The sequence below is a fragment of the Mobula birostris genome, chromosome 1 (assembly GCF_030028105.1).
Source record: "Mobula birostris isolate sMobBir1 chromosome 1, sMobBir1.hap1, whole genome shotgun sequence".
NCBI classification, from domain to species: Eukaryota; Metazoa; Chordata; class Chondrichthyes; order Myliobatiformes; family Myliobatidae; genus Mobula; species Mobula birostris.
The window spans coordinates 72552341-72564537 of record NC_092370.1 but is presented as its reverse complement, the minus strand read 5'-3'; the positions used below and the strand labels follow the sequence as shown (position 1 = coordinate 72564537).

General features: G+C 42.0%; 1 protein-coding gene across 1 annotated transcript in view; it reads left to right on the top strand.

The window, feature by feature from the left end:
* Positions 1-9716, top strand: part of sspo (SCO-spondin) — a 311321-nt gene extending 301605 nt beyond the window's left edge. Inside the window, 3 exon segments of the mRNA XM_072245202.1 lie at positions 1702-1832; positions 3718-3904; positions 9514-9716. Coding sequence (XP_072101303.1) covers positions 1702-1832; positions 3718-3904; positions 9514-9536 — 341 coding nt within the window. The 3' untranslated portion in view covers positions 9537-9716.
* Positions 9717-12197: the final 2481 nt, after the last annotated feature.

Sequence of the window (12197 nt, the reverse complement as noted above, 5' to 3'; positions counted from 1 at the left end):
GCTACATAGAAGGCTGCTTAACAAAATAAGTGCCAATGGAAATATGGGAAAGGTACTAGAATAGATAGAGGATTGAATGACTGCTAGGAGGCAAAGAGTGGGAATAAAGGGGGCCTTTCCTGGTTGGCTGCGGTGATGTGCCACAGGGATCAGTGTTGGGATCATTTCTTTTGTCAGAAATTGATGGCTTTATGGCCATGTTTGCAGACAATACAAAGATAGGTGGAAGGGAAGGTAGTTTTGAAGAAGCAGGGTGTCTGCAGAAGATTTAACCATATATAACCATATAACAATTACAGCACGGAAACAGGCCATCTCAGTCCTTCTAGTCCGTGCCGAACTCTTACTCTCACCTCGTCCCACTGACCTGCACTCAGCCCATAACTCTCCATTCCTTTCCTGTCCATATAGCTGTCCAATTTAACTTTAAACGACAGCATCAAACCTGCCTCAACTTAAGATACACAGGTGAATGAGCAAAGTAGTGGCAGATGGAATATAATGTAAGATAGTGCATAATGATGCTCTTTGGTAGAAGGAATGAAGATGTGGACTATTTTGTAAATGGGAAGAAAATTCAAAAATCAGGTGCAAAGGAACTTGGGATTCCTTGTGCACGATTCCCCAGGGGTTAACTTGCAGGTTGAGTTGGTGGTTCATAGATTCATTTATTACTATCAAAGCATGTGTCCATATACAACTCTGAAATTGATAAGGAAAGCAAGTGCAATGTTAGCGTTCACTTCGAGAGGGCTAGAATTTTTTTAAAAAAAGCAAAGATGTAATGTTGAAGATTTATAAGGCATTGGTCAGACTGCACTTGGAGTATTGTGAGCAGTTTTAGGTCCTTTATCTAAGCAAATAGGTTGTCCAGAGGAGGTTCATGAGAATGACCCCAGGAATGAAAGGGTTAACATATGAGGAGCATTTGATGGCTCTGGACCTGTACCGAGGGGGGTTCTCATTAAAACCTATCGAATATTGAAAGGTCTGGATAGAGTGGATGTGGAGAGGATATTTCCTATAGTGGAGGAATCTATGATCAGAGTGCACAGCCTCAGAACTGAGGGACATCCATTTAGAACAGAGATGAGGAACAATTACTTTAGCCCAAGGGTAGTGAATCTGTGGATCTCTTTGCCACAATGGCTGTGCAGACCAACTCAATCTGTATATTTAAGATGGAGGTTGATAAGTTCTTGATTAATCAGAGTTGCAAATGTTCCAGGAAGAAGGGAGGAGAATGGGGTTGAGAGGGACAATAAGTCAGCCATGTTGGAATGGAGTAGATTCAATGGGCCGAGTGGCCTATTTCTACTCTTGGGTCTAATGGTCTTATGATCAAGGACCCATTCACCTAGTCATTTTCTCACCACCACTCTCCTCCCCCCCACCCCCACATTAGTCAGAAGATACAGAAACTTGTGAAAGTATACCACCAGGCTGCAGGACAGCTTTTACCCTGTTATATGACTCCTGACTTGATCTCTTATTCTACAAAGCAGAAATCTTGATCTCTCCATGTGCCCCCCACAGCACTACACTTTCTCTGCAGCTCTAACAGTACATTCTGCATAGTTTTTCTTTTTTTTAAATACCACTTCAATGTGTCATTGTATGGAATGATCTGTCTGGCTCGCACACAAACAAGTTTTTCCACTGTGTCTGTACTGATTACCAATTACTGATTAATATCACCAGATGACTCATTCACAAAGTGTCAACATTACACTGAAACTCGGAACATATCCAAGGGTTTGTGTCGGCTGGAGAATGTGCTTGTCAGTTCCTGCAGTGGAAGCTGCCCGTCTCAAGTACAAGTTATCCCAGAGGTAAGGACTTAGGTTCTTGGTAAAGTATTGAAGATTAAATAGACAATGGTAATGAAAAGTTCTCTTTCAGATTTAAGGCATGGTGTTGTACTACTGCTTTTCTTAATATTCATTACCTTATTCAGCCCCCACAACTAGTCATAGTCATACTTTATTGATCCCGGGGGAAATTGGTTTTCATTACAGTTGCACCATAAATAATAAAATAGCAATAAAACGATAAACAATTAAATAGTAATATGTAAATTATGCCAGTAAATTATGAAATAAGTCCAGGACCAGACTATCGGCTCAGGGTGTCTGACCCTCCAAGGGAGGAGCTGTAAAGTTTGATGGCCACAGGCAGGAATGACTTCCTATGACGCTCTATGCTGCATCTTGGAGGAATGAGCCTCTGGCTGAATGTACTCCTGTGCCCACCCAGTACATTATGTAGTGGATGGGAGATATTGTCCAAGATGGCATGAAACTTGGACAGCATCCTCTTTTCAGACACCACCGTCAGAGAGTTCAGTTCCATCCCCACGACATCACTGGCCTTATGAATGAACTATTTTACGAACTATTTGCACATTTTACTGTCTCTTTTTCTACATTTAAAATATATTGAAGTAGTATTTGTTGAACTAGCCTACAAAGCATTATGCATCATGTCAAATCAAAATAAAAATTCCAAAAGCTCTCAGCAATTTGCTAAAAATTAAAAACCAAAATTGTCAGGCTGAAGTAGTATTTATCCCCTTTGTAATTATTATACTAACTTTCCTTAGGTGTAATACTACATACCATCTTACCAACTCACCCAGTTTGATGTTGAAAATTGCAGGATCACCTGAATAACTACCCCCTCTCTTTCTGTAAGGTCCAACAGTGTGATAGATTTCCACCAGATCAAACCAAAATAAAAGACACAAGAGTATTCAAGGCACGTCAGGGAAATGATGATAGTGAAGCACAAATCTGGGGAAGGGTACAAGACCATCTCAAAAGCACTGAACATATTTCAGAATTCAGTGCAGTCCAGTGTGAAAAAGTAGAAAAAATATGAAACCACAGCCACACTGCCTAAGTCAGGCCACCCCTCTAAACATAGTTGCTGGAATGACACTAATAAGAGAGGCTACTGTGACACTAACAGTCTCTCTGAATGAGCTGCAGAAGTCAGTGGCTGCACAATCTCTACGGCCTTGCACAAAAAGGGTAATTATGGAAAAGTGGCAAGGAAGAAGCCCTGGCTAAAGAAAAAAGGAAGCATACCCTTGCCTCTAAGGAGTTTGCAAAGCATCACTTAGAAGATACTATAAAGATGTGGAAGAAAGTGTTGTGGTTGGAGTCTAAAGTGGTACTTTTTGGCTTCAACACTAAGCGGTACACATGGCTTAAATCTAATACTGGGCATCAGCAAGCTAACATCAGAGTAAATTTACAAATTTACTCCGGAGGACCTGAGTTACAAGCAAAGATTGACGAGGATAGGACTGTATTCTTTAGAATATAGAAGACAGATTTGATGGAGGTATACAAGATTATGAGGGGTATAGATAGGGTTAATGCATGCAGGCTTTTTTCCCCAGTGAGGTTGGGTGGGACTACAACCAGAAGTCATGGGTTAAAAAAGGTGAAAAGTTTAAGGGGAACTTGAGGGGAAACTTCTTGACTCGGAAGTTGTGAGAGTGTGGAGTGATCTGCCAGCACAAGTGGTGCATGCGAACTCGATTTCAACGTTTAAGAGAAGCTTGGATAGGTACATGGATGGTAAGGGTGTGGAGGGCTATGGTCCCAGTGAAGGTTGACGGGTGTAGGTTCTTTAAATGCTTTCAGTATGGACTAGATGGGCATGTTTTTGTGCTGTACTTCTCTATGACACTGTCTGATTCTGTTACAGGAGCCATATCTACAGAGTAAATGCGAGTGCTGCAGTTACCGTCTTGACCCCGAGAACCCTGTGCAGTTCATGAACTTGCAGTGTGATAATGGAGAGGTGGAGCCGATTGTCCTTCCAGTTATTCATAGCTGTGAGTGCAGTAGCTGCCAAGGTGAGGAAGCGTCAGAAAATATTGAATCTATTCAAGGTAAATGATGCTTGGCAAAGTTATAGTACTCAAAAACAGGAGTCAGACTCAAGGAGGATCAGTAACAAATCCTGACCTCAGGATAATCAGGAAATAAAAAGCTATCAGGTGTGACATAGCAACACTGTGTTGTTACTGCACAGGACCAGGGATCTCCAGTGAAGTTATGGATTTAGGGTTAGGGTTTCTTCCCAAGATTGTGTTGGTTTCCTTCAATACTTCGGTTTTCCCCACGTCAAAAAATATGAATTGAGTGTGAGTGTAAAATTGACAGGAGTGACTGGAAAAATTGGATTAGTATAGATGTATCCCTGGCAGTTGGTGCCTTGAGCTAGTTTTGAATAAACTACGAACACACTGCAAAGGCATAAATACCAGAGATCAAAGGAAGGCATCTGGTTGGAATTAAAGAGGTGGGAGCCTAGGTAAAAGTGAGATGACTGAGAGGCAGGATAGTGATAGGGAAGACGCAAAAGCACATTGAACAGGTAGGATGGGAAGGACCCTGGTGAAGAGCGAGGAAAGTCCATTGGATTAAATTGCATTCACTTTAATGGAAGAGGTTCAACAGATGAACTTTAGGGTGTGGATGGGTATGCAAGTTCAGGATATTATAGCCATTGTGGAAATTTTGTTGAGGGAAAAGCAGGAGTGGCAGCTGAGTGTTCTGGGGTATAGGTGTTTAGATGAGATATAGAGGAGCAGGAGTTTCTTGTTGATTAAGGGGAGCGTCATAGCAACAGTCATAGTGTCATAGGCATGGAAACAGGCCCTGTGGCCCATCTGATCAATGCCAGGCGCAGCACCTCCTTGCTAGTCACAATTGCTGATGTTCAGCCCATAACTCTCCAAGCCTCCTCTCTCCATGAGAAGTTGTACCAATTGTATCTGCCTGAACCACTTCCTCGTCACTTGTAGTTAGAAATGACGTTACTGAAGAATCGTCTAATGAGGCTTCATGTGTTGAGCTGAGAAATAAGAAGAAAATGATCATGTTTGCAATTGTACTAAAGGCCCCCCCCCCCCCCAAGTAGTCTTGGAGAATTACGGGAATAAGTGTGCAGGGAGACTTATGAGAATAGGGTTTACGTTATAGAATACATTAACTTCCTTAACATTGACTGGTATTGCCTTAGTGTTATAGGCCTAGATGGGGTGGAGTTTGTTCAGCAGAAAGTTTCTTCAGCCAACATACAGGGGGCCCCCATTAGGGAAGGCAAAAGCTTGATATACTCCTGGAAATAAGGACAGACAAGAGACAGAGTTACAGTGGGGGAGCAGTGTGGGTCCTGTGACACAGTTCTATCAATTTTAAAACAGTTCTGTAAAAGGGCAGGACTGCTGCACGGGTTTAAATTCTGAATTGGGACAAGGAGGTGCCAATCAATATTAGGGAAGTTGAAGTCAGCCATAGCAACAACTTTATTTTTGCACCTTTCCTAAATCTACCTACCTATCTGCTCCTCGGTATCCCAGTGGCTATTAAGGGGCCTGTAGATTACTCCCAACGGAGTGGTTGCTTCCTTCCCGTTTCCGACTTCCATCCACACTGACTCAGTAGATGATCTCTTCATGATATCCTCCCTTTCTGCATCTAGACACTGTCCTTGATGAGCAATACCACTCCCTCTCTGTCCCTTTAGAAACATCGAAACACCAGAACATCAGCCAATGACGTCCTTATGACAGTCATGTCTCTGTAATGGTCACAACATCATAATTCCATGTACTAATCAATGCTTTAAGTTCATCGCCCTTGTCTTAATACTTCTTTATATGATACCCAATGTTTAAGACATAAATAAGCAAGGAATGAGGGGATATGAACCATTACCAGCACATGGTCGTACTGTTCTGTGTAAGGAGGCATACAGCATGTTTGCCTTCATGGGTTTGGACATGATGTTGCAACTTTACAAAGCACTGACTAGACTGCAATAGGAGTGCATGTGGTTCTGGTCATGTGGTTGCACCAGAGAAAACGCAAAGGAGTTTCACCAGGATGTTGTCCGGATTGGATAATCTGGGCTAGTTTTCCATGATCAAAGGCAGTTGTAGGGAGACCCCATGAACATACAAGCAGCATGCACAAGGTAGATAATTGGAATCTTTTTGCCATGCTATGTATCATAAGCGTGAAGGTGCAAGTTTATGGTGAGTGGAAGCAGTTTAATGTGGATTTGAGGAAAACCATTTGACACAGAGTGGTTGATACAAGATTAGGACATCCTTTTGCAGTAGTACAAATCATTGCTTAGACTACACAGAGTTATTGTACAGTTCTCAGCACCATACAACAAGAAAGATGCGGTAGTAATAGAGTGAAGTAGTAATTCAGCAGGATGTTGCCTCAAATCGAAAGCTGTAGTTGTAAGGAGAGATTGGATAGAGTGGATTTGTTTTGCTGTAGTATGAACCTTATTGTGGTTTATAAAAATTAGAAGGAGCACAGGTAGTCAATTTTTTAAAAAATCCAGGAATAGGGGTGTGGAATAGAGAGCACAGGTTTAGGATGAGAGGGAGAAACTTGAAGTAGATCCAAAGGGTAGGTTTTCCACACAGGGGGTGGTAAATATCTAGAACAAACTGTCAAAGAATTCAAAGTAAATTTATTATCAATGTATGTAAATGTTACCACATGCTACATTGAAATTTATTCTCTTGCAGACATTTACAGGAAATACAATAGAATTTATGAAAAATTATGCAAACAAAAACTGACAAACTGCCAATTATGCAAAAGACAACAAATTGTTCAAAAAATACTGAGTCCTTGAAAGCAAGTTTGTGGGTTGTGGAATTAGTATAGAGTTATAGTGAGTGAAGTTATACATGCCGTTCAGGAGCTAGATGGCTGTAGGATAGTGACTGTTCCTGAACTCGGTGATGTGGGACCCAAGGTGAAAAAGGTTTCAATTATAATGTTTCAAAGGCATTTTGTCTAGTACTAGGATAGTGGGATTCAGACATAAAGCAGGCAAACAGATTCGTGTAGACAGACATTATGTTTGCCTGAATGAAGGGGGACAAAAGGCCTTGTTTCTGTGTAGTTTGATTCTATGACAGCCAGAGGTTGCTGAGGGAAATGATGGAGTCAGATACAATCACCACATTTAGGGGACACTTTGATGCAAACATAATTGGAAAGACAAAAGATATAGACTTAATGGGAGAAATGTAGATGGACAAAAACGCCGGCAGGAGTGTGGTGGGCTGAAGGGCCTGTTTCTATGCTGTACACCTCAGAGGCTCAGGGACGAGTGTGCAGTGTAACAACATGAGGCTTTGCTTATAAGGGGCAAGATGTAAGGCACGAGCATGTGACGAGGAAATAAGGGGCTGTTGTGCTGGACAAAGAAAATGACTGAAAATGGACAGATCCAGCAGATGAAGATGCATGGGAACAATGATGATTTGGTAGTTCAGATTCAGAATTGGCTTGTCCACAGCAGTCAAAGATCGTGGTGGAATGATGTTGCTCTGGCTGGAGGTCTATGAACAGGGATCGGTGCTCGTATCTTTGTTATTTGACATATAGTAAATATCAAGTGAGTTAGTAAGTTTGCAGATGACAGAGAGCTTGGTGGGGTTGTGGATAGTGAAGCAGGTTGTCAAAGGATACAACAAAATATTCATCAGTTACAGATCTGGGCAGAGAAATGGTAAACAAAATTTAGTAATTTAATCCAGATAAATGTGATTTTTTGCATGAGGGTGGGGGTGGGGGTCATCAAATGAAAGTGGAAGTTAATGGGAGAACCCGTAAAAGCTGGCCACCCAGGTAGAAAAGGTAAACAAGGTGGATGCCATTAGCAGTCAGAAGGTTTTATATAGCTGCAACATAACTTTGGTTAGGCTGAACTTAGAGAATTAACAAAAGATTCTGCAGATGCTGGAAATCACACACAAAAAATGTTTGAGTAACACAGTTCTGGCAGCATCTATGGAAATGAATAAATAATTGATGTTTCAAGCTGAGACTCTTCATTAGAACTGGAAAGGAAGGGGGAAGAAGGTGGTGGGAGGTGGGGAAGGAGTGCAAGCCAGAAGGTGATAGGTGAAACCAGGTATATGATGGAGGGATTGTGAATAGGAAGTTGGGAGGCGATAGGTGGAAAAGGGAAAGGGCTGGAGTATAAGGAATCTGATAGGAGTGGAGAGTGTGAGAAAGGGAAGGAGAGACAGAGGTGATAAGCAGGTGAAGAGAAGAGGTAAGAGTGGAGCTAGAGTGGGGAACTGAGGAAGATCTGTTGAGGTCATCTCCTGATACAGTGGTGAAACCAGACATTGATAGACGCTCAACAAAGCAGTTCCCCCTTCGCTCCATCCACAAAAAGCAGGATTTCCCTGGTGACCAACTATTTTAATTCCAATCCCCATTCCAACACATTAGTCCACACCCTCCTTTATCACCATGATGAGGCCACCCTCAGGTTGGAGGAGCAACACCTCATATACCTACACTTCTGGGTAGACTGGCATGAACATCAATTTCAGCAACTTCCAATAATTTTCCCCTCTCCCTTTCCTCCTCTTCAATTCCCCTCTCTGCTCTCCTCTTCTATTCACCTGCCTATTAACTCTCCTGGTGCCCCTCCTCCTTTCCCTTCTCCCATGGCCCACTCTCCTCTCATCAGATTACTTCTTCTCCAGCTCTACCTTTTCCACCTTTCACTGCCGTAGCTTCTTACCTCATCACCCCTCCCCATCCACTTGGCTTCACCTATCACCTTTTAGCTCTACTCCTCCCCCCCCCCCCCCCCACACCTTCTTATTCTGGTTTCTTTCTCCTTCCCAGTCCTGATGAAGGATCTCGGCCTGAAATGTCAACTGTTTATTCATTTCTATAACTGCTGCTGAGTCCCTGCAGCATTGTGTGTGTGTGTGTTGCACTTGGAGTATTATGTACATTTCAGGAAAGGGGTGGAAGCTTTGGGAAAGAGTACAGAAGAGGTTTATCAGGATGCTGTCTGGATTGGAGGGAATGAGTTATATCGAGAGGTTGGCCAAGCTTGAATGTTTTCTCTGGAGCAGAGGTTGAGGGAAGACCTGATTCGAGGTGAAGATAGAGTGACAGTGTGCATCTTTTACCCAGCTTAGAAATGTCAAATGTCAGTGGGCATGGATTTAGGGTGAAAGGGGAAAAGTTTAAAAGGGATATGTAGGGCAAATTTTTTTTTGGTTATATAGAGAGTGGCATGTTCGTGAGGTGGGCTTCCAGCGATGGTGGTGGAAGTAGATACAACAGTATTATTCAAGAGGCTTTTAGAGAGGCAAAGGAGATTTAGTTTAATTTGGCATTGTGTTAGGCACAACAGCACAGGCTGTTGGGCCTGATGCCGTGCTGTGCTGTACTGTACAGCTTTATCTTCTATGTACGTGCTTGCAATGCGAAAGTGCAAGCCTGTAAGAGGGGACTTGAATGCCAGTTCTAGTGGAAGGATTCAAGGCACAGCTTCAAAGTGAACAGACACAAAGCATATTCTGAACTGGGCAGCCACAAAGCACATCTTTGTAATGGATCATGCAATCCCTTCAAAATAACTTTTGGATTTCTAGTAAAATTGAAGCAAATTACCATTACTGAATTCTTGTTCTACTTTTTCCAGGTGGAGATTTTTCCGGACGCTGAGTTATTCCTTAGAATCTGGTTATTTAGGTTCCATCCAGTGATTTATTGAACAAGTTTATTCTTTCAATACAAAAAGTGATTTCATTTAGAGAGATTATGTAACAGATCAATATCAGCCAAGTTTGTTTTTATTTAAAACTCATCATGTGTGCTTCTAATAAACAGATTAATGTCCTTTGCCCAAGAATGTTTGTGTAATTTAAGAGAATTCAAATCATTAATGCTGACATAAGAGTTGTTCCTATTCTCTGGAACTCAGCCACCTTGTAATTCATGGAATCTGTGCTGGGATCTAGTTGTAAAGGGGCTTGAGAATCCTCAAAGATGAGTCTAGTAAGGAGGCCAAATGCAATGTTAGCATTCATTTCAAAAGGGCTAGAATATAAAAGCAAGGATATAATGTTGAGGCTTTAAGGTATTGGTCAGGCCACACTTGAAGTATCATGAGCAGTTTGGACCCTTCTCTTATTCCAGCACATAATTTCTTAGATAAGGTCCATTTCACTGAAATGAGAAGGTTAACATATGAGGAGTGTTTAATTACTGGAGTTGAGAAGAATGTGGGTGGTGGGGAGAGATCTCATTGAAACCTATTGAATATTGAAAGGAAACGACAGGAATTCTGCAGATGCTGGAAATTCAAGCAACACACATAAAAGTTGCTGGTGAACGCAGCGGGCCAGGCAGCATCTCTAGGAAGAGGTGCAGTCGACGTTTCAGGCCGAGACCCTAGAGATGCTGCCTGGAATATTGAAAGGCATAGGCAGAGTGGATTAGGAGAGTATGTTTCCTATTGTGGGGGAGCCAATGGCTAGGGGGCACAGCCTCAGAATAGAAGGATGTCTCTAGAACAGAGATGAAGAATTTCTTTAGCCTGAGGATGATGAATCTGTAGAATCCATTACTAAGTATGGCTGTGTAGACCAAAGACTTTATTTAAAGCAGAGGTTGATAGATTCTTGATTAGTAAAGGCATTAAAGGTTACAGGGAGAAGGTAGGAGAATGGGGTTGAAGGGGATAATAAATCAGCTATTATATGATAGTGGAGCGGCCTCAATAAAGCCAAATAGCCTAATTGTGTCTATGTCTTATTCCTGTAAGACCACAAGACATAGGAGCAGAATTAGGCCATTCAGCCCATCGAGTCCACTCTGCCATTTCATCATGGCTGATCCTGGATCCCATTGTACCCCATGCGCCTGCCTTCTCACCATATCCTTTGATGCCCCGACCGATCAGTAATCGGTTAACTTCCGCTTTAACTACATATGGCAGAGCACTCCACAGATTCAATACTCTTTGGCTAAAAATAATTCCCCCTTGCTTCTGTTTTAAAAGGTTACACCTCAATTTTGAGTCTGCGCCCTCTAGTTCTGAATATCCCCACCAGAGGGAACATCCTCTCCCCATCCACCTTATCTTGTCTTTTCAACATTTGGTAGGTTTCAATGAGTTCGCCATGCATTCTTCTAAATTCCAGCGAGTACAGGCCCAAAGCTGCCAGATGCTCCTCATACATTAACCCCCCTCATTCCTGGAAACAAACTCGTGAACCTCCCCTGTACTCTCCAATGACAACATATCATTTCTGAAAGAATGGGCCCAAAACTGTTGACAATACTCCAAGTGCGGCCTGACTTGTGTCTTATAAAGCTTCAGCATTATCTTGTTTTTATATTCTATTCCCTTGAAATAAATGCCAACCTTGTATTTGCCTTCTTTACCGCAGACTCAACCTGTGAATTAACCTTCTAGGAGTCTTGCATGAGGATTCCCAAGCCCCTTTGCACCTCTGATGTTTGAATTTTCTCCCCATTTAGATAATAGTTCCTTTTACCAAAATGCATCATCATTCTTTTCCCAACACTGTATTCCATCTGACACTTCCTTTGCCTATTCTTCCAATTTGTTTAAATCCAGCTGCAATCACATTGCCTCCTCAGCACTATCTACCCTTCAATCTATCTTTGTATCATCCACAAACTTTGCCACAAAGCTATCAATTCCACTATCTAAAATCATTGACAAACAATGTGAAAATGGAATTTTAGAATCTGACCGCCAGAGTATCCACATCTCTATTGCCACCTCTTTCAAAACCGTGGTCTGCAGGTCTTCAGGTCCTGCAAACCATGGAAGCTCATTACTTTTAGATTTCACCAATTTTAAGTACGTGAACCAGCCAGGAATAGAGGGATACCGACCATATGAGGGCAGATGAAATTAGTTAGATTGGCATCATAGTCAGAGCAGACATGATGGCTTTGTTGTGGCTCCACTGAAATTTTCTTAAATTTTAAATTTAAAATCATTGACACTACAGAAGTAGGGTCTTTGGCCCGTCTAGTCTGTTCAGTACCTGTTCTGTGGGGGAAAATGCCTTGTTAATGGGAGAGGTCAAAGGAGACTGGTTCAAACTAACAATAATGCAAATAACCACATGTTACACTAGTGATGTGCAGAATAACGTCCTTAAACGCATAACATCGAACCTTGAAGTGGATGGATTACTGCCGCAGAAGACATCACTTTCCACTCCTCTACCTAATAAAGCAGCCACTGAGTGTATATCCTGTCCCGTAGAGTACCTTCAAATAACTTAACCACTCCTGATGTCAGCCTCACCAGCCTATAAATTACTAACTTATTCCTAGGGCCTT